General features: G+C 39.8%; 1 protein-coding gene across 3 annotated transcripts in view; it reads left to right on the top strand.

The window, feature by feature from the left end:
• Nucleotides 1-26,184, top strand: part of BBS9 (Bardet-Biedl syndrome 9) — a 249,944-nt gene that overhangs the window by 4,311 nt on the left and 219,449 nt on the right. For all 3 annotated transcript variants that reach the window (XR_013225256.1, XM_077302587.1, XM_077302586.1), the window contains exons 3-9: nucleotides 348-498; nucleotides 2,589-2,653; nucleotides 5,639-5,752; nucleotides 22,939-23,113; nucleotides 23,577-23,658; nucleotides 24,509-24,692; nucleotides 25,380-25,509. Coding sequence is in view for 2 of the 3 variants with exons in the window: in XM_077302587.1 (XP_077158702.1) it covers nucleotides 348-498; nucleotides 2,589-2,653; nucleotides 5,639-5,752; nucleotides 22,939-23,113; nucleotides 23,577-23,658; nucleotides 24,509-24,692; nucleotides 25,380-25,509 (901 nt within the window). In the remaining variant the exon portion in view is untranslated. The remainder of the gene's footprint in view (nucleotides 1-347; nucleotides 499-2,588; nucleotides 2,654-5,638; nucleotides 5,753-22,938; nucleotides 23,114-23,576; nucleotides 23,659-24,508; nucleotides 24,693-25,379; nucleotides 25,510-26,184) is intronic.

Genomic DNA, 26,184 nt, shown 5'->3' with positions numbered 1-26,184 from the left:
AAAGGGCTTCCTAAAAGTCTGCTTCAGAGTGTTTCAGTAATGAATTCTTGCTGAGGACGGCTCTACTTGGAGAACTCAGACTTACCAAGAGGAATTTGTTAGCTGATTTAAGATAAGACTTAACATATGATGGCAAATGGGCATTGGGCATAGGGCATTGTGATCCCTGTTTGGTGTTCATCTGAAGCTGCAGTCCCATGTGTGTTGAATTGGAAGTACATTTTATTGAACCTCTAGACTAGATATGGGCTGTAAAACTATAATCGTGAGATCCATCCTGAGCAGTTCAGGATAGGACCAGGCTTATAAATTTCAACATTACCTCTTGTATATGTTTATTTTTTCAGATAAAATAATTGTGGGCAGTTACATGGGATTCCTTAGAATCTATAATCCCCATCCTGCAAAACCTGGTGATCCTGTGCAAGCTGAAGAGTTACTCTTAGAAACCCAATTATGTGAACCAGTACTGCAGGTGGAAGTTGGAAAATTTGTTTCGTAAGTAAATGGTCTTGCTAATTACCTTGCTAATTAAGGGAATTGGGTTCATCAAAGCTAGCTCACCTCCCCAAGGGTTGATTCGGTATGAAGTATCTTGGGCTTGCTTAGTGACAAGCATGTTAGAGTCAAGCATAGATTTTGGTACGTTCAGTTTTTTCTTTGTAAGAAATCTTTCTTTGAAATGAGGAATTATAAAAGTAGGTATTTTAAAAAATTATGCAAAGTTCTTATATTTATCTTGTTTGGAAATATGCATCTCTGGCTCTCACACTCCTTCTTTACTTCCCTCTTGCATACTAATTCTATTCATTTTCCTGTTTCTTCTCCCCATAGTTTGCTGTGACACCCAAATTAGCAACTGCAAAATTCATGGTAGAGGGCATAATCATGTTTGCCATCCAAACAGAGTATTGGTCTTGAAATGTTCTCAATGGCATCTCCCCCCCCCCCCCCCCCCGGAATACTTTGGGTGATTCTCTCTTCTCAGTAGTTGCTTTAGTGCTGCCTTTTTCTTTCTTTCTAGCTATGTGATCCAGACAATAAGGATCACATGGCCTGTGCATTTATGTCATGGCAGCGTTTAACCAATCAGAGTTGGGTACAACAGGATATTCTGGAGTCAGATTAAATGCAGTTGTGTAGCTCTCCCAAACTGTTACTGAATGTTTATACTTATATTGTATTTGTAACTTGGACCTCTGATGAAGATCTCATAGGTTGAAACGTGTGAGGTCCACGTTTTTTGGGCTTGTGGTGTACATGTCTGATGTAAACTGCCCTGAGCCATATGGGAGGGTGGTATAAAAATCAAATGAATGAAATAGGAAGACGGTTTTTGGGACTTAACTATGGTTTGAATACCTACTTCACTCCATTATTTAAAATTATGCCTGATTCCTGCATCATGGCTAACTATGGTTAGAGGAAACCAGGAAATCTACATGTGGGGGGAGTGGAGAGGAGGAGTACACCAGACTGCAATGTTTTCCCCATCGTCTAACCCTCATGTTATATTGTTCGATCTGAAACCTGTCAAAGTATTTACAGCAAAATTTGACAGAATCATCTTAGAGAAGAGTTGAGGAGATAAATACTGCAGTTTGGTAAAAATCTTTTTACAGGATATATAGACTGGGTGTATATAATACACATATTATAAGTGTCATAAATTATTACATTTTTGTTTCATGGACACTTTAGGTCGATCCTTTACTCAGGGGGTTAGACTAGATGGTCTGAATGACCCCTTCCATCTCTATAATTTGCCTTTTAAAAATATTGTGTACCTCTATTCAGTACGCTTAACTGATAATTGGATATTTGTAAGAACTCTTCAGAGATGCCCATTATTAAGGTGTCCTCAGTCTTCTAGAAATAATGCTGTGCTAGGTGAACTAGTTTAGTTTGCACAAAGGCAAATATACCATATATATTAGCGATCCCCAACCTGTGGGCCGCAGACCACATGTGGTCTGTCGACTAATTGGAGGTGGGCCGTGAAGGACGCCTTCTCCCCCCTCCCCGGCCCTTTCGGGTGTCATTGTCTCCCATCACTCCCAGATGGGACTATCTCGTTGCAGAGAAACAAGCTCAAGGTTCTCATTGATTTGTCATTGTCATGAATTAAAATTTCCATGAAAATGAAAATGTTCCTAATGTTCATTGTTGTGGTGTGTCTGTATCTTATTTTGAAGGGATGTTTAAACATTACCATAGCGACCAGAGTCAGAGAGCGTTAGGGCAGTGATTGAGAGTAGAGGAGTAAACTACCCCCCCTCCCCACCGGGCCTCAGTAAAATTGTCAAGCGTTGAGTGGTCCCCGGTGATAAAAAGGTTGGGGACCACTGATATATATCACTCAGTGAGGACTTGATGAACATGCAAATGTAGTGCAACTTGTCAGAGGTGCTGAATGTGAAAATTTTTCAGGCACAGTATTGTACCCAGTACTGGTCATTAGCAGTTTAGAAATTGATCTTAACCAAAATGAAGCAGACTCACAGAGGAATCCTAATTAAGGAACTTCAGAGTATAATGTTTCTTTTTCTTGAAAGATCACAAGTTTTTATTTTGCTCTTTCCTGGCAGGGGTACAGAACTACTTCATCTGGCTGTATTGCATTGCAAAAAGCTTTGTGTGTATGCTGTCTCAGGTAAAAGAAACATTCTTCTATCAGTTTCTTTTTCATGCCTAAGAAACTTACTACACTTTTGTTATTCCATATTTATTGTTATTGTGTTTGTTTATGCACTGTAAAAAAGTGCATGTAACAAGCAATAACCTTCTTGCTCTATTGGGGAAATTACTATGACCTTTGCTTTCTTTGTTGCTGAAAATTAATTTGAAGAGTCAAATAAATGTTGCTTACTTGTAAAGAAATATTTCTTTTTCTTTATCTGTTACTCAAAGAATGGGACTTCCATTTAATGTTCATCTGTCTAGAGAAAGCTTGTCTCATTTGCTAGAGCCTGAATAAATCACTCCTAATCTTGGTTTCATACGTTTATTTATTTTTAAATTATATTTGGATACCACTCATCCCTAAGGCATAGGGCGGTTCACATGGAATATAAATATAAACAGTACATGAAACTTTGTTTCTTCACAACATACAAGTGAACTGCAACAATAATAGAAAGCATAACTGAAAATAGCAATCTAATCCATAACAGTTTGAACAGGTCCATGGTTCTGATGTATAAGAATCCAGCAGAAACAGTACTCTGGAATAAAATGAGTGGAACATCAGTGACCAGTTAGACTGCCATGTGGAAAACAGTTGTAACTAAATTATGAATAGAAAGGGCTGAGAAATATAGTAAGAAAAGAATTGTAACTGAATTTGAAATAACTTGAAAAGGCAAAAGTGCCCTAATTTCAATATTTTGGAAAATGAGATAATTGCCAATCTGAAAAGGGGTATAACTTATTTTATAGCTATAACGAAATGAAAGAAAATGCCAAAACTTAGATGTATGGCGGTTGTCGAGATCTAATGAACGTTAGGGAGGAACAAAAATCTGCAAGATTTGAAATCATGTTATTGAGGAATTAGATTCTGTCTATAGATTCAGGACAGACAAGACAAACATTTATTTATTTATTTATTGAGCATTCACTGCCAATGAACATAGTGATGGCCACAAGCATAGGGGCTCAGCTTTAAAAGGGACTAAAACAAGTTCACGGAGGATAGATCCATCCATGGGCACTAATCAGCGAGTTAAAGGAATTTCTGCTTGTAGAGGCAGGAAATCTCTGAATGCCAGTTCTAGGAGGTAACTTCACTCGTTCCCCTTGTCCTCTATGTCCTGTTTATTGGCTTTCTTGGGCAACTAATTGGACACTGTTTAAAACAAGATAAACCACTGGTCTGATCCTGTAGGGCAGGGGCTCATGGGAATTGTAGTCCATGAACATCTGGATGACCACAGGTTGACTACCCCTGCTGTAGGTTCAGAGCTCAATAAAGTCAAAGAGGGTTTTAATGATATTCTTTTTCTTTATGACATTAACTGTAACGAGAAACATGTTAAATGCCTAATGGACTAAAGGTAAACAACAGTATTTAATTTGAATTCTCTGGCAAGAAGAAAGTTTTGTGTTCTTCAAATTTTACTTGCATTAAAGAGTGACAGTACGAGCTCCGTGTTGGAGGTACTTTACAGAAGTTAGTGCTATAAATAGCTAACATATCTCATCCTGACCTTTAGATTTGAAGCACCAGCAATATATCTGGGTTTGCAATATAGATTCAACTAAAAAAAAATGCCAATTTCATTAAGTTAGTCTTGGAAATGTACAATAATAAGAAAATATGGTATATGTGGAGAACTGAAGATAAGGGGTAAAAAGAAAACCATAGTACTTGTATATATAGTATATATTGTATTGTATCCATTGATAATAAGTAAACCATAGTATATGTTGATAATCCATAAAGATGGAAACACCAGAGGTACTCTTTTAACTAAAAGCGTAATTGCCAGCTTCTCCTTTTTGGCTTTAGATGCTTTTTTTAAAAAAAACAATACATGCTTGAGTTTAATACAAGTACTGTTCAATTATCACTGAAAAGCATACTCATATCTTGGTAATCTAGGCTAAGAGGGTTCTGTAATCATGAGGCAGAGGACACCTAATAAAAGGTTTTGTATGAAATACCTGGATAGCAATTATGATGGTGGTCAAGGTGGACTTGTTGTCAACAAAGCATTAACTGATTCAAGATGTATAGAAAACTAAATTGTGTACTCTGGGATTGTATTGCCTCATGTTTCAGAAATTACATGTATAAAATGGGAGAATGTCCCTGGAAAGTGGGATTATAACTAATGTTAATATGGTAATAGTATATATTGACATTTTGTTTCCTCTTGAGAGCCAGTATACTGGTTAGAGTGCCCGACTAGGGTGTGGGGAGACCCAAGTATGAATTCTCATGAAAGCTTGCTGGCTGGCCTTGGGCCAGGCATACACTCAGCCTAACCGACCTCAGAGTATTGGTGCGCTGTCACTTTCTGTCATAATTCTGTTTCTCAGTGTATCCTTTGTTTTGCAAGTTATACAGGGTCTAATTCAATGGAATTAGACCCTAATTCAGTTCCCGGCCCCAAGGAAGTGTGCCTACCTTCAACCAGGGCCAGGGCCTTTTCGGTCCTGGCTCCTACCAGGTGGAATGAGCTCCCGGTTGAGCTGCGGGCCCTGCGGGATTTGCAAGCTTTCCACAGGGCCTGTAAGATGGAGCTCTTCCACCAGGCTTTTGGTTGAGGCTGGGGTCAGCAAATAAGATCCAGCATCCACCCCACCCTTTGGGATTGGAAGTCATATCACTTCTCTCCGTTCTTCCTGCTGCTCTGGTAGTGGGGGGTGGGAACAAGATAGTTTTCTGTCATGTTGGGATTTTTAAAAGTCTTTTAATGGGTATTTTAATGTGGTTAAGACTCTTGTTACCCGCCATGAGCCTCACAGGGAGTGGCGGGAAATAAGTCTAATAACAACAATAATAACAATAACAATAATATTATTATTCCTGAATCCCCTGGTGCAATGGATTCATAGCACGGGCACTTCTACAGTAGGTACTTTTTTAGGAACAGAAACTACTACATATCCAACAACTTTGGTCTCTTAATAGGAATGTTGGGAAACACAGAACATGGAAACCAGTATCAGCTCAAACTTATGTATGAACACAATCTGCAGCGGACAGCGTGCAACATGACTTATGGGCCATTTGGAGGTATAAAAGGTAAATTTTAAATTAAACATAGCTTGTTTTATTTTATATAATAATATAATAATCCATAAAGTTTGTATATTCTATAAAGCTGGTATATAGTCGTAATAAATGTAGATTCTTCATATTCTTTATTTATTTAATTTATTTATTTATATTTATATACTGCCCTCCCCTGAAGCCTCAGGGTGGTTTACAGGGAACAGGAAACAGATACAGATAACATGAGGAACACATGTGACAACAGCAATAACAGTACAACACCAATAACCCCAACTTAGTGGTTACCGGCGTAATAGGAAAGGCAGAGGACCTAGGTTCTACAGACACCTTGGAAGTACAGACCCAAGAACACTTTTTCCTGGATGCAAGCCTCATTAAGTAGAAATGCTTAGGAAATTTAGTGGCAAAGAGATTATAATGGGTCCTTGTGCCATTTTGTGATGGTGGAGTGACTAAACAGCAAGAGATTGTAATTTGACAGCCATAGGTAGGAAAGGGTGAGTTGGGAATAGGGATGTCAGCCCAATGTCAGGTGGGACCTGGGATTGCTGCTCATCTCCAGACTACATAGATTAGCTCCCCTGGAGAAAATTGATGCTTTGGAGGGTGGACTCTGTAGCATTGTACCCCACTGAGGTCCTTGCCCTTCCCGGGCTCCATCCAGGAGTTCCCAACCTGGATCTGGCAGCCCTCCCCCTTCCTCTGCTGGTGGCCAGTTGGGATCTGGTAACCTTAGCTGGGAATAACTGGAGGGGACTTGTGCTATCATGCCTGAGAGAATATGCTTGTGGGGGAATAGTTAACAAATTGCAAGGAATGTGTGTCATGGGATGCTCAATACTATGCACAGTAATAAGTTAGTGATTTCAGTGGGTTTAAACTATGTATAGAATTGTATTGTAAAATACACAGTGACGATAGCAAAATGAGTATTACTATGTTTTCTTTCTTTCCTGGATGGATTCTCTTCAGCAAAAAAATCTTTCGATAAAACATGTTCAGTCCTGATAACGTTGAGTGCATATTTGTTCAGCTTGGATAGAATCCCAGGTGAATTGTTGATCTGAACATATGTTGTCATTTTACAATGTGTATTATTCTAGCAGGGGTTGCTGAAGTCACAAATGGTGAGGCATGGATAAAACTGGGCTGATCTTGGCTTTGATTGAAAAGACATGTAAAGCACTTCTCATGCCATTTATTCAGGAGCGTTCTTATTGAATTTTTCCTTGGTGGTGTCAGGAAACTGCCAAAGTCAGTTCATACCCTGGAGTCTGTAAAATATTACCTAATGCTGTCATATTTTCTTTAAAGGCTGAGAATCCAAGAGCAATAAAATAGGACTAACTAAAAATAATACCATAATTATGTGTGGAATTAGCCCTGTTAGGGTGCAATTGATTTGCAAGGTATTATACAGCATGTGAACAATAAGTCCCTTCCCCAAGGAGCTTACAGTCTAAACTATGAGAGCAGGAAATGATACTGGCGTGGAGGAAGTGATGAGTGTGTTTTTTGTTTACACATCCTTAGTCTTAGGTTCAGTTGGCATAAGGAGACTAAGGAGTAGTGCCAAGGACGTTACTGAAAAGGATTAATCTGAAGAAGGATTTGATGTGTGTGTGACAGGGATCCTCATGTAGATGTTTTGGAGGCAATTCAGGCACATTGCAAGGGGAAAAAGTGATGGGAGATGACCAGCCAAGGCTCCTCCTTGGGTGAGCCTTATATTAACTTTCTCAAGTCCTTCCTTCCTCTGCAGCTGTTGGCCCACTTTTTCCTTCCAAGTCTCCCATGCTCAATCCTTGGATGAGAGGTATTTGGGAAATGTTGGCAAAGAAGGAAAAATTACAGCAAGACCATAGGTCAGACTTTCTCAACTTTTTTATCATTGAGAAACCCCTGAAACTCTCTTCGGGCTGAGAAATCTCAGAAGTGGAGTTACATGCCTCCCTGGGCCCCCCTCCCCTTCCCATCCCCTACGGATCCCACATTGGCCATTTTGGCAGGGGGGGGGCAGACCATATATGATCTCATCAGCTGATAAATGTTTAACAATTTTAAATATATATATAAAATCAGTTAACTCTCACCCATTCAAGAATCCCTTCCAGGGATGTCAAGAAACCGCAGGGTTTCATAAAGAGGTTGAGAAAGCCTGCCATATTTTTTTTTAGTGGGAAAGAAGCTTCTCTGGGACTTGCTGCCTACTGCAGTCCTCATTCTCATGCTTAAGATAATGCCAGTGTGGCTGAGGTGTGTGTTTGTTTTAATTTGAAGGCTCTATTTAAAAGAGCTAGTGCACCATAGTAAGTTGTGTTCGACTAGGCTGGCAAGATGTGGGTACAGTCAACCATGAAGGTCACTCTGGTCAGATACATACTGCCTGATTAGCTTACTTTATGGAATTGTAGTGAGGATAAATTGGAGGATGAAAGAACTGTGGCCTTATGCTCCTTAAAGGGAGAATGGGATGAAAATATAATCTGGAAGCATAGGTTTTGTTTTTAAAATAGGTGTTTCTCTGCATTAATGTGATTTTTAATGTTTTTATTGCTAGATATTTTTATATTGTGCTTTTATGTATATTTGTTCCAGGAGCTGACTCAGGTATGTTGTGTAAAATTTAGATAAATTAATTTATAAATCAAGGAGACCTTTAAATAGCATCGCGCAATGGAGCTAGAGGAGTGGTCACAAGCAGGGACACAGGAGGAATATTATTTAGTTATTTCATTGTATTGATAAGCTGCCACTCCTGCCACAGCCAGCTCGCAGGGACTAACATTTTTCAAATACAAATTTAAAATCAACAAATATAATATATTAAAAGCAATAAAATTATGCCCCCCCCCAACTAATCCCCCTGGCTGCCAACATCCATCAAAAGAGGATGTTACCCAGATGTCCATCTGGAGATAGAATATGGGGGGTCTCAAGGGGAGGAGGTGCAGTTATGTCTCCTCAGCCTGGCCTCAATCCAAAGCCTGGTGGAAGAGCTCTGTCTTACAGGCCTTGCGGAACTGCATTAGTTCCTGCAGGGCGCTTAGCTCTTCTGGGAGTTCATTCCACTAGGCCGGGGCCGAAAAGTCCTTGGCCCCAGTCAAGGCTAGGTGAATTTCACACGGGCTGGGGATTACCAGCCTGTTTGTATTTGCAGAGCGAAGAGCTCTGCAAGAGGCATAGAGGCATACACTGGGCGAGAGGCATAGAGGTATACACCGGGCACAGACCATGGATGGCCTTAAAGGTCAAAACCAGACCTTTGAATTTGAGAGGGGAGAAATAAACCTCAGAGTTTCAGTTTGGATGGGCAGACTTTGAAGTACATCTTATATTATAAGAAAGTTTACTTCCTGGGTTTTATGCTCATAATATAACTGTTTTATGTTGCTTTTAATTGAGCCGCAGGATTTTGGTTTCTGAGTGTAAAATGTGGCGTTACTATATTTTATGCATGTGCTTATTACATTTAGCCACGAGAGGGCACTCATGTATTTCTCTGAACAATGTGGAGAGGGGAGGAAAAGTAGACAAGTGAAGAATTAAAGAAACAATATGCACAAATCAGTTAGTGTCCTCCAGGCAGACTAGAAGTGACAAATACACTGAGTCCAGGAGAGTCCTCAGATGTTTGTGAGCAGTGGCTAGTGTCACATACAAAAAGAGCATGGCACTCTTGGCACCATCTGGTGTCACTTGGATGTATAAAAAAAAATAGAGTTCACAACTGACACTTGGATTGTGACAGCAGAGTATCTTGGAAAATGGGAATGGATATGGAAGAGCCCTATTTCACTTTTTAGGAATATAGCATGCATCAACAAAATTTCACTGTAAAAGCCCTTTGCACATTACTTTTTGCACATTACCTACATACAACCAGGTGGGTGACCTTGCACTCTCCACAGCATTGATAAAGCTGTTCTGACTGACCATAAGATCAGATCAGGGCTCTCTCAGCCTCACCTACCTTTGAGACCCCTTCTTCTTTTTCTAACACTGGCAAGGCCCAGAGAAGCAGTCCTTCAACATGGTTGATAAGACTGAATCACCAAGGATCCTTTATTGTATTTCCCAGCTGCCGTGAGATAAGCAACGAAGCTTCTTTCCTACCCTTTTAGTGAGGCTTAAAGCCAAAATGAAAAATGTGAGGATTAGGGAAGCATTTCCTGCATTCCTGTATATTGTCTATGCAACATCTGCTATAAATACCTAGATTATAATACAGCATGGTGTTTGTTTAAGCTGCCTCATCTTGTACTGCCAGCCTATCTGTTTTAGATCTGTGCTGTAGATCTGCAAACTTCAGTTTTGTAGCTAGGCATTTCTGTAGTCAGAATCAGTGGTTCATTCATTAGACAATGGCTTGACTTGATCTCATTGCCTCCATCATCAAATTGAAGAGGGATCCTATTTTGGACACATTCTGCTGATTAAAGGAGAATGGGCAGTTCACCTGATTCTGTTTCTCACTAGCACAGCCTGACCCAAATTACCTTCTGTCCACACAACAGGATTTTTTATGTTTGGCAACCATTGGAAACCATTACTCAGAACTGTTATTTACCCAGAACTCCCTGTGCTCCTGTAGCCTGGCTTAGCTAACAAAGACACAGGGTGGGAAACACTTTGCTCTCTGCCGTACTTTGCTAGTGTTTTCAAGGATTATTGCTTAAATGTGACTCTTTTTGCCCACAGTTAATATGCTTTAACGTCTGGTATAGTATTGAAGAATTTAGTGTTGCTAAATGTTGTGAAGTTGAACTCTGTAGCTATGATGATCATCCTCTTGTGACTATATGAGAGTGCTTCTGTGTGTGACACATGAGGTTGGATCCAGCCAGCTTTTCTGCTGATGAAAAAGGAAAGGTGGCCTTATCCTTTGATCCCCCCCCCTCCAGGTTGTGCCTGCATGGACCAAAACCAGGTGGGACAGAGCTTTAGCAGGAACGAGAATGTGGGAGCTGTTCGCTGTAAAGTTGGTTTATTTTGTTTACTTCAAAGTTTGTGGATTTCTGCTTTCATCCTTCATTCTTTCCAGCCTCTCAGATGGCAAAAACGAAGAAATACATGTTAAGGTAGTATAGGATATATCTGCTAACAGTTCTGTCTTTAGTATTGGCTGTATTTGAAATGTTGCCCATAGAAGGCTCAGGCATGTATTTACATTTATTAAATTTTATAAAAAATGCCAAACAGTGCAATCCTATAAATTATAAATGATGTGTTTTAGATCGTTTAAGGCAGTATATTACATTTAAGGCAGAATATTGTTTAAGGCAGTATATTGCAGATGATACCACTCTAATGGCAGAAACCGAAGAGGAACTAAGGAGCCTGTTGATGCAGGTGAAGGAGGAGAGTGCAAAAGTTGGCTTGAAACTCAACATCAAGAAAACAAAGATCATGGCATCCGGCCCTCTCAATTCCTGGCAAATAGATGGGGAAGAAATGGAGATAGTGACAGATTTTATTTTCCTGGGCTTCAAGATCACTGCAGATGGGGACTGCAGCAAAGAAATTAAAAGACGCTTGCTCCTGGGGAGGAAAGCTATGGCAAATCTAGACAGCATCCTAAAAAGCAGAGATATCACCCTGCCAACAAAAGTGCGTTTAGTCAAAGCTATGGTCTTCCCAGTTGCAATGTATGGCTGCAAAAGTTGGACCATAAGGAAGGCCGAGCATCAGAGAATTGAGGCTTTTGAACTCTGGTCCTGGAGAAGACTCTTGCGAGTCCCTTGGACTGCAAGGCGAACAAACCGGTCAGTCCTAGAGGAGATCAGCCCTGACTGCTCCTTAGAAGGACAGATCCTGAAGATGAAACTCAAATACTTTGGTCACCTCATGAGAAGGAAGGACTCCCTGGAGAAGAGCCTAATGCTGGGAGTGATTGAGGGCAAAAGAAGAAGGGGACGACAGAGAATGAGTTGGCTGGATGGAGTAACATAAACAGTAGGTGCAAACTTAAATGGACTCCGGGGAATGGTAGAGGACAGGAAGGCCTGTAGGATCATTGTCCATGGGTTCGCGATGGGTCGGACACGACTTAGCACCTAACAACAACAAAATTGCATTTAAACTCAAAGTATTTGTGGTGGAAAGTGCCATCAAGTCATTGCCAACTTCTGTAGGGTTACCATGAAAAGAGACATTCTAAGGTTTGCCATTTCCTGTCTCTGTGTCATAATCCTGGACTCCGTTGGTGGTTTCTTGTCCAAAGACTAATCAGAGCTGACCATGTATGAACAACCCAAATGCTCAACACAATTAGACTGTGAACTGATGTTTGGATTGCACTGAGCAACTAAGTTTGCAGATGCATGTTGATTAGAAGTGGATTTATAGCTGAAAATTGGGGGAACAGCTGAGAGTTTGGTTCTGACCTACCCCTTCAGCAAAATAGCTTTGCAGTGAAATTACTGTATATACTCAAGTATAACCCTACTTTTTCAGCACATCTTTTATGCTGAAAAAGCCCCCCTAGACTTATTACTCGAGTGAGGTTCCCCACTTACCTGTTATTGTTGATACTATATTTTTGTGATAAAATTAGGTGCCTTGGCTAAAATTTGGGTCGGCTTATGCTTGAGTATATACGGGTACATGCTTGGTCAAGGCAGAAGCAGTGCTTTTGATATATGAACTGCAGAAAGGACAGAAAGATCTAGTTTCTCTTCATTCCAAACTGGGTGCAATGCTTTTAATGTCTGCATTGCAGAAGGGAGTATGGGAGCCCCCTTCCCAAGCTGAGCAATTTTTTAATTCTCTGCATTGTGAAATGGACAGGAGAAAGAGCTAGTTTCTCAGTTGTTTACCCCCTGCAGCTCAAGTTGACAAATCAGGACTTTGAATCACTTCCTCCCTTCACCCCCTTATGTTTGTTGCATCTCCACAAATCTTGGAGGCAGCAACATTTCCAAAATAGGCACTCAGAAGAACTTATCTTCTGCCTGTTCCTGTGAGTAGGCATGATCAGGTTGCAAATGATCAGAGTATTTATTAATTACCTGCCTGAATGGGAAGTGAGCCAAGCTGGCAGGTGTTTGAACATATCTTGAAGGTGATATTGCATTTTTAGAGCACAAGTAGCACTGTAAGGATCACAAGGACTCTTATGCTTTTTAAAGATGTGAAATAGCTCCCAGAATTACACATCTGTTTTATGTTAGTCCACAGATCCAGAAAAACAAAAGAGAAATAATAAAAACAATTGTGTTTTTGAAACGATAGGAAACCTTTACAGGGAAAAAAATTACCAGGGAAAAATGCTATAGGAAAGCCAAGTGTCTGATTCCGTTTTACTTTTATTATAGTTCAGCCTGGAGGCAAAGCATGTTTCAGTCTTACAACAAAGAAGGTGCTATGAGGAAGAATTCTTTTTAATAACGAAGTACTACATATGTAAAAACCATGCAGTCTTGTAACAGGAAATGTGTAAGAAAAGTAGACTGGGGTTTACTTTTCCACAATTTTGCAGGGTGATTTTTTTATTAGGTGCTAGTCAGAAAAAAGATTATCAGCTGAGCTTTATGTTGCAAGATTAAATGTATCTTTTGCCTCTGAAAACAAGGTAGTGGTATAAAGGTGGGCTTTGATTTATCAGCTGTTTTGCTACTAAATTGGAACATTTAGCCATTAACCTGAGAACTGTTGAACAAAGCCACTCCATTTCTAAAATTCTGTTTTGAGCCTTGTTCAACAGCTCTTTGAGTTATAACAAAAAGCTTTCTAATATAAGATTTGGGTAGTCCAGGACTCTACAGGCTGTCCTATCTGCATGACAGTATGGTTATTGCTACTTTTTTGATAACTGTATTTATCCGTCTATTGACCTGGATTCTATGCATGGAAGACATCCCAGGCATTCCAAATCAGATCGGGAGTGAATATACATGTGTTGCAGTGGTCCCCAACCTTTTTATCACCGGGGACCGGTCAACACTTGACAATTTTACTGAGGCCCGGGCGGGGGTAGTCTTTTGCTGAGGGATGTCGCCGTTGCCTGAGCCTCTGCTCCGCTTGCTTTCCCGCTGGCACCCCTGCTTTCCTGCTGCCCACTGGGGGGGGCTGCCAGTAGCATATGCGCAGTGCCACGCCGAGGGGGACCCCCAGCCATGGTGGCTGCCGGAGAGCACTAAAGGTGAGCCAGCGGCAGAGTGGCAGGGCAGCCCCCGAGGCAGCAGCTGGGTAGGAGGACGAGGAGGAGCCACGGCCTGGTACCGACTGATCCATGGACTGGTCCCGGTCCCTGGACCAGGGTTTGGGGACAGCTGTTAAAGAACTGTTAGGAACATCACTCATGAAACTGGTCCCAAATGGGGGGATATTTTCAAGTGCTCTACCCACTTCAGTTCAGATACTGGGTTTAGGAAGGGAAAGGGGAGAAAGTGTTGTGTTAATACACTGGAAGTGATATGGAGGGGTGGGGGAAATAGAAACAAAATATTCCTTACCTGAATCTTCAACAAGCTGCAGGTTCTGTTCTGGTAAACTCAAGTAGGGTTGGATATGGAAAGCCCTTTGTGGTTCTGCCCAGTTTGCTCCTTGACTTTCCATCTCTTGTTAAGGACAGGTGTTTGCGGTTTACAATGGGCAGAGTAATGAATGGCGTCAAGATTGCTTAGTTGGAGTATCTGTCACATGAACAGAATGGGGAAGGGAAAAGTTGGCGGGTAGGGAAGCTAAGTGATGGAATGATGTGAAATAAAGGGGTAGGAGTAAGGTATTGGGACTCAGTCACTCTCCACCCATCCCTGTGAAATTCCATGAACCTTAAACTAGTGATAAATATCAGTTTAGTCTGGGCTTTGTTGTTACATTGATTGTAGGTCAGCAAAGCACATAATCCATTACTCTTCCTGCTGAATGGCTTCTCACAGTTTTGCTTGCCTTTTTCCTCATAGACGTGAATGGCTCTGGAGAATAAGAGAGTGCTTGCATAAAGAAAGCAGAGTTTGCCACAAAAGAAGCCCATCTAGAACTGTTTGGGTTGTCCTGAGGCACTCTATTCACTGTCATCTCCATCTCCCTGTGTGTCTCATTTACGTAACCCTCCAGTCCCATCTGTACCTTCTAGGTAGACCTATACCATGTTTACACTTCTTGGCTATCTTTTGGGCCCTAAGCATTATTTTCTTCCTATTCGTTCTTGCAACATCATGTCCTTTTATACAAGAACATGTGTAGTGAAGAGGAAGAGATTTCAGACACACGCAGATATCTAGAGGCAAAGAACTGTCTGCCTGCTGGCTGACCGCTGAACCACTCCAAGTTCAGCATCTTTATTTAGCATTTGCACATAGCGTTTTCCACCAACTGCAATCGTTGCCAGTTGAATTCCGGATCAGACTAAAGGTTCTGGTAATTACCTTCAAGACCATACGCCGTCAGGGCGCAGTGTACCTGAGGGACACCTCCCTGCCTATGCTCCCAAAAGATCTCAGCGCTCCATCACTACCAACCAGCTAAGGATCCCTGGCCCTAAAGAAGTCAGCCTGGTCTCGACCGGGGCCAGAGCATTCTCTGTTCTGGTCCCCACCTGGTGGAATGAGCTCCTGGAGGAGATCAGGACCCTGACGGAGCTTAAACAGTTCCGCAGGGCCTGCAAAAAGGAGCTCTTGCGCCAGGCATTTGGTTGAGATAAGACATAATCAACAACGACTGAAGGGCCCCTGCTCCCCCCTCAGAATTCCACCAATATGCTCTGGACCTGTTTGTTGCACTGTTGTATTGTTTATATTGTTTATACTGTTATATTGTTATATGGTTACAACTATTATTATTATTATATTGTAAGGTTATTCACATGTTTATAGACTGTTTTATGTATTGTTCTTATGTAAACTGCCCTGAGCCTTCGGGGAGGGCGATATATAAATATAATAAATTAAAAAAAATAACATGTATCACTTTTTGGCCTTTAGGGCCTAGCCATGTTAGCATCTATTCTTTGTTCTGTCTTTGTGATAACAGCTTACTCAACAGTTCAGTTTAGCATAACACACAAAAAGTGCAGCTTTATTGCTAGGATTTTGTTCAAGAAATGGCTAAGATGCTAGCAGGCTTGTGTAAAATTAGCTGGACAGAGGAGTAGCTTAGTATTGCCTGTGAATAACCTGAACTGTGTATTGTTTAAATCCACCAAATCAATACATTGACTATAGCTGCCTACAAATCAAAACATAGGCATATTTGTTCTGTGGTTACTGAATGAATTGGGGTGGGGGTGGGGTGGGACTGCTTTACAATAATTCCCTATCATAATGTATTCCCTGTCCAATTAGAATTTCAAACTTCACCCCTGAAAATACATTTAATTAAACAGATTACTATTGAATGAGACATGCCCTAAATTCTGATCTGTTGTAGCAGAAATTCTGTGCATACTATATATACAAAGTACTGCAATTATTTGAAGCATCAAGTACTTTTTGTACCTGGGTGGTAGCTTTTTCATAGCTATTGAGCAGGCCAGGTTTTGATACTAACTATTGGAGTTTCTGAGTCTGCAGTGGGTGAGAGTCTTCCCTCCAGCAGTTGCAGTTTTTTACTCCTTTTGTCTACTTGGAACTGGATGATAAGTGTACCATAGAGCTTTAATTGGATAAAAGGGAAGGGTGCCAGTCAAATATTGGAGGCTGGATTCTCCTGCATAGCAGGTGGGGGTTAGGATGTACATTTGTTCCATGGACATGGGCAGGGAGTGGGTGTCAGAAGTTAATCTTCTGTATCATTTAGCTTAGTGGTAAACTTTTGCCATTTTCCTTACATCTGTAATCCAGTAGGCTGGGTAGATATTTCCCCTGTCTTGTGCTCTAGTTTAAATTGTAGCAATTGAGGGTTTTTTTCTGTAGAAGGAAGCAGACTGTGATTCAGAGTCCTCCTCATGGGTCTTAGTTTCTCATGCTTACTCAAGGAATGGGCTGGAATTATTGGGAAATTGACCTTTGCAGGTGTTTTTATTAGTGCTCCTGTGACAGACAGCACTTTGAAAATCATGTTGCAAGTACTGAAATAACAGCAACAATTAGTGAAGCATTAAAAATCTTTACTAGGCAGAGAGACCTGGAGTGACAGGCTACTCTGAGCAATCTGACTGGCCAGCAACAGCTGAGAGAGAAGTGCTATTCTAGCTGTGTGCTGGAGAGATTGCTTTGATTTTGATTGGGATAATGGTTTAGAGAGCAGTCTGACAGATTCTTATCTGACCATTTGCTCTGCAGAGAAACTCTAGTTAGGGAGCTGGGTGTTCTACTGACAGCTAATCCACACGGTGTCTGGACAACTAGGGAATATATTGAGCAGGGGAAATTTGGGCAGTGAGACTCCTAATCAGGGCCAAATTGGAAGGAGAATTCTTATAAGGAGTAAAGGAGAATCCCTGCTTGATTAGAAAGGCGATATCAGGAGTGTGTATTTGGCCGGCTTGTGCATGTAAGGAAGTGCTTCAGGCTCCTCAATAGGCAGTGGGGTACTATTACTTCTCAGAAAAGAGACAGTGGTGGCTCTAACAAGACTGCCCACTCTGTAGGAGCTGGGAGAATTCACTGGAACTGAAAAAAGATTTCTAAAAGAGAAACAGGCGTGTTTTGAGGACCAAGAAAGTAATGGAACTCATTTTAAAAGAAATCTCAACCACTAAGAATGAGCCTATGAACCATCTCAAAGGAGATCTCTAAGAGCTACGTAACTACAACAGATTATCTAATTTATATGTAATAAATTGATTCTTCATTCCAACTACCCTTTTTTACTTTGGAAAATAAAAGCTTTTATTTATTTGTTAGACACGTCAGTGCCTTTCTGATAAAGGGTTATAAGAAAAAGGGCTCTCAGCTTTCAGGGCTGGGTAAAGTCAGAAAGATCAAAATGTGGCAGGGTGGGACAGTGAGCTTTATTTGTATAATAGAAACCACACTACAAGGCTAGCTCAGTACGTGAGGGAACATCATTTTTAATGCAGGGACATTTTACCTCAGAGTAGGGAAGTGTGTAACTATCATAGTCCCTCATGTCACTGGTAATGCGGGAACCTGGATTTCTAACTCTGAGTAGTGGCATGAAGAAGCAGAACTCATGAACCTGCAACATACATGTAAGCACTCATAAACCCCAGGCAGGTGTATGAATATCTGAAAACAGTTTTGCCAGGAAGGAAATTTTGCTTTGAAACAAGTATCTGGTGCAGTTACTTCAAGAACATGAGAATGTGAGTTTAGCCTGAGTGCCAATTTGGTATTTATTCCTTGTTATTGTATAGAGTGTGTTCTTAAAGGTAAAGGTAAAGGTATCCCCTGTGCAAGCACCGAGTCATGTCTGACCCTTGGGGTGACGCCCTCTAGCGTTTTCATGGCAGACTCAATACGGGGTGGTTTGCCAGTGCCTTCCCCAGTTATTACCGTTTACCCCCCAGCAATCTGGATACTCGGAAGGATGGAAGGCTGAGTCAACCTTGAGCCGGCTGCTGGGATCGAACTCTCAACCTCATGGGCAGAGCTTTCAGACGGCTGCCTTACCACTCTGCGCCACAAGAGACTCTCAGAGTGTGTTCTTAAAAGTCATTAAAACAGCTACAGCAAAAACATTAGATATCATATCTCCAAATATTTTTAAGGCAGTTAGGGCCTTACTCTTAGAAACTGTTTAAGCAAGATGCAGATCTTTTATTCTTTCATACATGTGTAACCCCTCCCTCCCCCGTGGAACCCTTATTGTTAAAGTCATTTTCTGGCTGAAATAAAGCCACTTACAGCAGTCGTTCTGGACATTCTGTGTTACGATCTAACTGATTCCATCTGATTTCCAGCAAACACTATGTTTTCACTTTATAAATATGTCACCGTAAAAGGCTAAAGTAAGCTTTTGGAAAAGGGGATTTCTGGACTTATGTTTAGAAGACTTAATTTTTAAAACTGATGTGCAAAACCCCTATTCATTTTGTTCATGTTTAAAACAAAAGACCAGATGAAGCACTGTGGACTAAATATGATGATTTAATTTTGTACGAATGTTTAATTTTCTTTTAGTTTTATAACTTGTGCTGTAGCAAGACACCATACATTGTAGGGTCTATGAATAATGCAGAGGAAACTAAAAAGAGTTACTTAGGGGTATATCCCACTAATTACATGATGATTCACTAAACCAGCTTAAGCACACAAGTAACAAGGTACTTTTAAGTCTCTAGGAAGTTGGATTTGGGGAATATGTGGTTTTGTAAGAATTTCTAATGTTTCCACAATATAATCAAAGTAAAGTTTTCATCAGGGAATGTATTGGCTTTAGGTGCAAGTCAAGTAGTAGTACATTCTCAGTAGTACATTTTTTGTAGTACATTCTCAGGAATGTTACATGAAGAATGGTGGAAACAGTTGCCCCCCTGGTGAGAGAGGCAAATGGGAGGATCAGAACACAAATTGAGGGTGAAAATCCCAAAGCCTAGGAAAGCCCACATGTTGCTAAGGAGGCTTAGTAGCTGATGGCTAGGAAAATCATGAGTATTGAAGGATAGGGACAGGCATGAACATTAAAAAATCTAGTTTGGGGTGACCATGAATCAAACCAGTCAGTTTGGATGCCACTTTTTCCTAGCCGTAGCTTGCTGCAGTTGGGAGAAAGGGGAGGATGGCCCAGGAAGACTTAAACGTCTGGCAGCCATTTAACCAGTCTGTTTCACTTCCCCCTGCTTAGAAGCAAGGGGGAGTTAGACAAACTTGTTTAATGGTTTGCAGCAATTAAAAACCTGACATGTGGCATAGCTGACATGTGGACTTGCTCTTCTGTTGAACTGAAATGGCTGCCATCTTCTGTTGTTTAATTGGCTGCCAGCCATTTCACTAGTAAGTTTTGCTTTCCCTCCGCTTCCAAGCAGGGTTAAGTGAAACTGACTGATGAAATGACTCTCAGCCATTTCAACTTCTCAGAGGGGTGGGTGTGCTTGTTAGGTTGAAATGGCTGTAAGCCATTTCACTGGTCTATTTCGCTTCCCCCCACTTGGAAGTAAAGGGAGCAAAACTGGTTTAAATGGCTGGCTGGCATTTCAGCATAACACTTGAGTACATGTGCTTGTCAGCTGCTAGGCTGAAATGTCACTGGTCTGATTTGCTTCACTCTGTATGTGTGTGGGGAGCGAAATGGGGCAGTAAAATGGCTTGCAGCCAATTAAACTTAACAGAAGATGGGTGAACTGCTCGGGTGTTAGGTTTAAATGGCCTGAAAAGCTGACTGGACAAAAGTCCAATGTTCCCCAAGCATTAGGTTTCAGCTACGTACTGGGCCAAATTCTTACTGAATTTTGGTTTATGACCCAGTTTATGCTAATCTCTACTGGAGGATGCAGAAACCTGTCTCCTACCTATCATACTCTTCCAAGTAGAGTATTCCAAATTATTTGAAAAAAACAAAACAAAACAAAAAACTACTACTTCAGAAAAAGGTCTTATTCTCCATTAGTTTGTCTAATCCCTTTTAAAAACCATCTAAAATTCCTGATTAATACACATATTTTAGGACTGAATCTCTGTAATTTGTAGATACGTTCTGCATTTCTGGGTGTGGTTAAGAGGAAAAATCTACAGGAAAACTGTATTTCCTGCTCTCCTCATCCCCATATGTGAATGTTGTATTTACTGTCATGAGTAATATTTTTTGGTAATTGTATCCTCCATGAATTTGTCTAATCCTTTTTAAAAGCTTTCTCAATCAGTGGATACCATTATATCTCATGACACTGAATTTCTGTACACTGAGAGAAGCCTTTTGTTTAATCCAAATCCTTGTCAATCAGTTTTATCAAGTGCCACAGAATTCTAAAGTTATGAGTAAGAATTAAGCTTTAATTTGTTTTTTAAATCCATTAACGTTTAAAGACAATAGTTGTAGAAAGTAAAATAGAACCCCCCACCCATTATAACAATGTTAGTTTAAGCTAATAGTGTGATTGGTATAAAAGTAGTATTAGTATAAAAGTATTTTACAGATTTCCACGGAGTACTTTCTGAACAAATGTTACTGGATTCTTTTCATGTGATTATTTCTGAGTCAGGAGTAGAACTGAAGCAGTCCACCAAGTGTTCACTTCAGCCAGTGTAAATTCCCAGAATGTTAGGAAAACTATTATACATAAATACAGGATTTTATTGTTTGCTTGTTCTTTTAGACTAGATAAATATGTGTTAATAATAACCATAAAGAGGTTTCACATTTTAACAATTGGCTATAGTAGCATATATATATATATATACACCATATGAAATGAACTGTTTCTAATGTTATAAACAATAAAATCTAGACTGAACAGAAGCCATATATCCTGCTCCATAATTCAAAAAACATGTCTCATGAACCTAAGGAAAGTCCTAGCTCTAAAGCAATTGACTTTTCAGAAAAGGCTTTAAAGTTCTATATGTTCAACTATAATTCTGTTTAAAATTGTTGAATTTAGGAATGGGAAGCATTTACTCACTGACCTAAACTGAAGAGTTTTCATTTTCTAGAAGGATGGATGAGGTTTACCACAAAAGCAGTACGAAAGTCAAAATTAGCACTGCATGGAAATCTGAAACAAACTTCCGTGTTTCATAAACATGTTGTGATGGGAACAAATCATCAGATTTAAGTTGTTAGTGAAATTTACAGCTGGGAATTTGAAGACTAATTATAATATAAACAGTTCTTTATTTTTGTAAATCATAGAAAAATGCAGAAAAGATATATTTTGCCTGATTTTCTGTAGTTTTTATGGAGTGATAGCTTTTGGTACTGTGTGTCTACCATAAAATATAGCTAATATGAAAGATTAATTTTCATTGGTTAGCTGACTTCCTTTGAATGTCATGATTAATGTGCTGTTTCATTCTATTTCATGTTTAATAAGCGAAACAAGATTCTTTTAAAAAGTGATGGAAATACTTTTTAATACGCTGATTTATGATTTTGTTAACTCCAGCTGCTAGCTCTTTTTATTAAAGTTTTTGGTATATTGGAAATGTGTTTCCGATCAGCAGTCAGTAAAAGAATAAAAGAACTTTTACACCTTGAGATAATGTACCTCATGTTTAATAACAGAGGGTTTTTTTCTTTCTAAAAAAAGACAGTTTTATTTGAATTGGGGAAGTTTGATGTACTAGCTGAGATTTACTTAGAACTATATCTTATTCCTCTCATTAAAATTATGCTTTGACAGTTGCAATATTATTCTCTCATAAAGCTGAGAAATTTGATCAATATATTCAGACTTGAGAGTATATAGAGAAATCAAAGCTTGCTCAGAAATTTCTATGTGAACTATAATTTTGTTTTATATCAGGTATTTTTTAAACAATTTAAAATATCACAGATTATAATGGATGTGCTTCTTTCTTGTCACACCATCCTTGGTTGACTGATCATTTGGTATGACTGACTAGATGTTGGCACAGTTATGATTGACTCAAGGAAGGAAATTTTAGACTTTTCACCCTGAATTTAAAAGTAATTCTGCATCTCAGTATAATGTAGAAAATAAGCTTTAAGCATGTGATAGAGCAGGGGTGGGCAAACTGTAGCATTCACTGCCAGGGGCTCATAGAAATTGTAGTCCATGGACATTTGGAGGGCCACAGTTTGCCCACCCCTGTTATAAAGACTGAAAAAAGGAGAGTAACTATTTATTCTCTTAGCACCAAGAATTAAAAACCCATGTTTTTTTATTTAGGATTCTGGGTAACTTTTGGGCTCAGCAAGTATATTCCATGGTTTCTACAAAATCGTAAAACTCCCCACCTCGGACACGTCAGTTTCTCCTTGTTACAGTTATTAATTAGTAGCCATGTTTTGCTTTTTAATTTTGTCACTGGTTAGAAATAAAAGAATTATCACTTTTACTTTTGGTGGGCAGGAATAGGTGCTTTGTGGGAAATTGCGACATGTTATAGCAGTTTCTCAATCAAATAAAGGGTTTCCGAAGAGTTATAAAAGCACAGCATTGGGCTGATGAAGAAGTAGCTTGCTAAATCTTAATGATTTTCCTTTACTCAGTCATGTTGCCTTTAATGCGTGAGTTAAATATCAGGGCATTTATAAGTATTTCCACAGTTTGTTCTTAAGAAATATAGTCGTTTTAAATTATATACTTGGTTTCAATAGCAATTCAGGTCTAATTATCTGCAAAATTGAATAGGTTACATAGACTGCTTTGTTTCCTTTTTATTTAGGTCGGGATTTGATTTGTATACAGTCTATGGATGGAATGCTTATGTTATTTGAACAAGAAAGCTATTCTTTTGGACGCTTTCTACCAGGCTTCCTTCTGCCTGGTCCATTAACCTATAGCTCTCGGACAGATTCCTTCATTACCGTCTCTTCTTGTCGGCAGGTTGAGAGCTACAAGTACGTATGGTTGTTAAACATGCAACTTGTTACATTGATGCAGTTAACTGAATCGAATCAAACCAGTCACATTTGAGGAATGAACAATATGAAATGCAGATCACTAATCTAACTAGATTAGACCTTTTATTTTGTCTCTGGCAGGGGTTGTATCCAGAAAATTTCAACAACAAAGAGCGTTGCTGCTCTGTATGCTTAGAGTATCCACACAAAGTGATTTTGTTAGCACTAAGATTAGAATCTGCCAGCCCAATGAAGGTATATACCATTTTAGAACGGGTCTAAATGATGGATTCTTTTACATATTTTTAGTTAGGTCTGGTCTTTATATATTCTAATATAGTAATTACGTACATGTGCCGACACACAGATTTCCTGGCCAAAAAAAAATAAGGTGAAATGACTTAAAAAGAAGACGTTTAGGGGTTTTTATTTGTCCTTGCGTGTTTTGTGTTTGCATTAGGTACCAAGTGCTGGCATTTGCAACAGATGCTTCCAGAGAAGAAACGGAGCAACAAAAACTAGGGTCTGGAAAAAGGCTTGCGGTAAGCTCCACTTGTTGATAATAACAGTTAGTGGCGTGTTAAAGAAGACAAAAATTAAGTTCCGGTTTGTGTCAAGAACGCAGTTCCTTGTTGAAGAAGGATGTCTGTAGGCACAGTCCATTAAGCCGCTTTACAAGCAATGGGGTTTTTGTTTGGTTTGCTCTCAGTAGGAGCCTTCTCTGCTGGCATTAAGAAGCACTGCTTTAAATGTAAGGGAATTTAATAAAAAACTTGATTTGAAGAATAAGTTGCTGTGGTTCAGAGAAGGTAAACAAAAGTTCCACTTCTCTGTACTGAGGCTGTTATGTTTTCTTTGATATGGGTACAATCTAAGAATCTTCGTTACTAGGGTTTCTTTTTTTAAAAAAACCTGTTTATGTTTTATCTTCCATGGTTTATCTTTACTGTAATGGCTTATCTTTACTGAAATTGAGAGTTGCCTTTGCCAAAAAAATTTATACGATGGAAACTGGATAGCAAGTGACAAACCAAGCAAAAACAAAACTAATCCAAAATCACAAAACCAGTGGGTCATCTGCAGATACGCTACTGTAAATACTGTGTTAGTGCCAAAGATTAGCACTAGTCACTAGCTATCATATCCAGCCTTCTAGCAATAATGTTAATGAAGCTATGGTGCTATTACGAAGCTAGTACCATGTCATTTTTTGAAGATTCAGAAATATTATAGAACTAAAAACTATATGCCTATTTGGCGGCTAATCATACAGCATTCATCTCATACTGTTGAAAAATAATTTTATTTGAAAGCTAAATATTGGGTCGATGTGTTCTCGAGTGCCTTCAGTTTGCTGTGCACTGACTTCCTGGTTTTTGTTTTTGTTTTAAGGTGGATTGGGTTTTAAACATTGGAGAGCAAGCTCTGGATATATGTGTTGTCTCTTTCAATCAGACTGTTTCCTCAGTATTTGTACTGGGGGAAAGAAACTTCTTTTGCCTTAAGGATAATGGACAGATTCGGTTCATGAAAAAGCTTGATTCCAGTCCGGGTTGCTTTCTTCCATATTGTTCAGGTTTGTAAACTGAAAATTTAGAATAAAAGCAGTGATTTAGTTCAAACAGTTGTGATGGCTGTCATGTGACAATAGCTTCTAGTGTTGCTTATTGAAGCTAAATGCTTGAGTTCATACCCAGTTTTTGAGTGTTTATTATGCTTATTAATTTTAATTATATGATACATTTGCCTTATGCAAGAGTTGCTACACCACTATAAAATGTTCCACATATGCTAACTATGACCTTGTGCATAATTATGAGTGTACATGCAAGTTTTCAGTCCTAGTTACTGTCAGTCATGTTTTACTTTTTTTAGAATGTTACTGCTGTTGTGAAATTACTGGAATAGAACTTTCAAGAAAGTTGACACTTTCAAGAAACTTTGAGGTGCCACCAGACTCCCATCCTTTTTCTGCTTCTTCTGATCACTGTTCATTTGAAAAGTTCACAAATGTATAATGTAATGTGGTGGTCTGGCTCTTGATGGAAGTGGCTTGCAGGAGTCATGTTAACACAGCACTGGCTTCCTCTTATATACTGAGCTTGATAAAAAAATCTGACGTCCTAAGTGACATCCTGAAGTAATTGAAATTGATTCAAATGTGCATTTATAACATTTACACTGACATGTCTCAAAAATGGGAGAAACAGTTTAAGAAATTCAAAGGAAAACGTCTTCTAAGTTCTTTATATTTTTTTAACAGTCTCGGAGGGAACAATAAACACTCTGATTGGAAACCACAACGGCACGTTACATGTTTATCAAGATGTGACTCTAAAGTGGGCAACTCAGCTCTCCCACATTCCTGTAGCAGTTAGAGTGGGGAATTTCCAGTAAGTAATTCTGTCATAATTTCAATTTAAATAATTGTTGTTACTTTTTCTTAGAATGCACTTGGATCAATTTAAATGATTGAAATTGATAAACTTTTCTGCTTTTTAATTCTTGTAAAAATCTCAAGTTCATTTTTAAAAGAAAACGTGCAAATATCCGTACAAAGATGTGGAAAACATGGCAAAATGTTAAGCTAGAGATGAGCACATGTGAAAACCAGTTTTAAGATTTAACTAAAAGATAGGGACAGTGTCAGTGCTCTCATACCTACAGCTATTAGATGCTACCTTGCAGCTTATAAGCTCTACATTAGGTTTGGGCGCTTTGGTGCCTGCATGTGTGCACCAGTGCCCGCGCCTCCCCTCCCACCCCCTACAGCAGTGGTCCCCAACCCCCGGTCTGGGGACCAGTCCCGGTCCGTGGATCAGTCAGTACCGGGTTGCGGCTCCTCTGCCACCGGCTCACATTTGGTGCTCTCCAGGAGCCACCATGGCTGGGGCTCCCCCTCGGCATGGCAGTACGCTACTGCTGCTGGCAGTGCCCCCCAGCAGGCGGCAGGAAGTCAGGGGCACCTGCAGGAAAGCAGAGCAGGGGCTCAGACAGCAGCGGTGACGTCCCTTGGCCAAAGACTACTCCTCCCCCAGGCCTCAGTAAAATTATCAAGTGTTGACCGG

The sequence above is a fragment of the Paroedura picta genome, chromosome 11 (assembly GCF_049243985.1).
Source record: "Paroedura picta isolate Pp20150507F chromosome 11, Ppicta_v3.0, whole genome shotgun sequence".
NCBI lineage: Eukaryota > Metazoa > Chordata > Lepidosauria > Squamata > Gekkonidae > Paroedura > Paroedura picta.
Note: the sequence above shows the minus strand (reverse complement) of the source record. Positions and strands in the feature narration are given on the sequence as shown.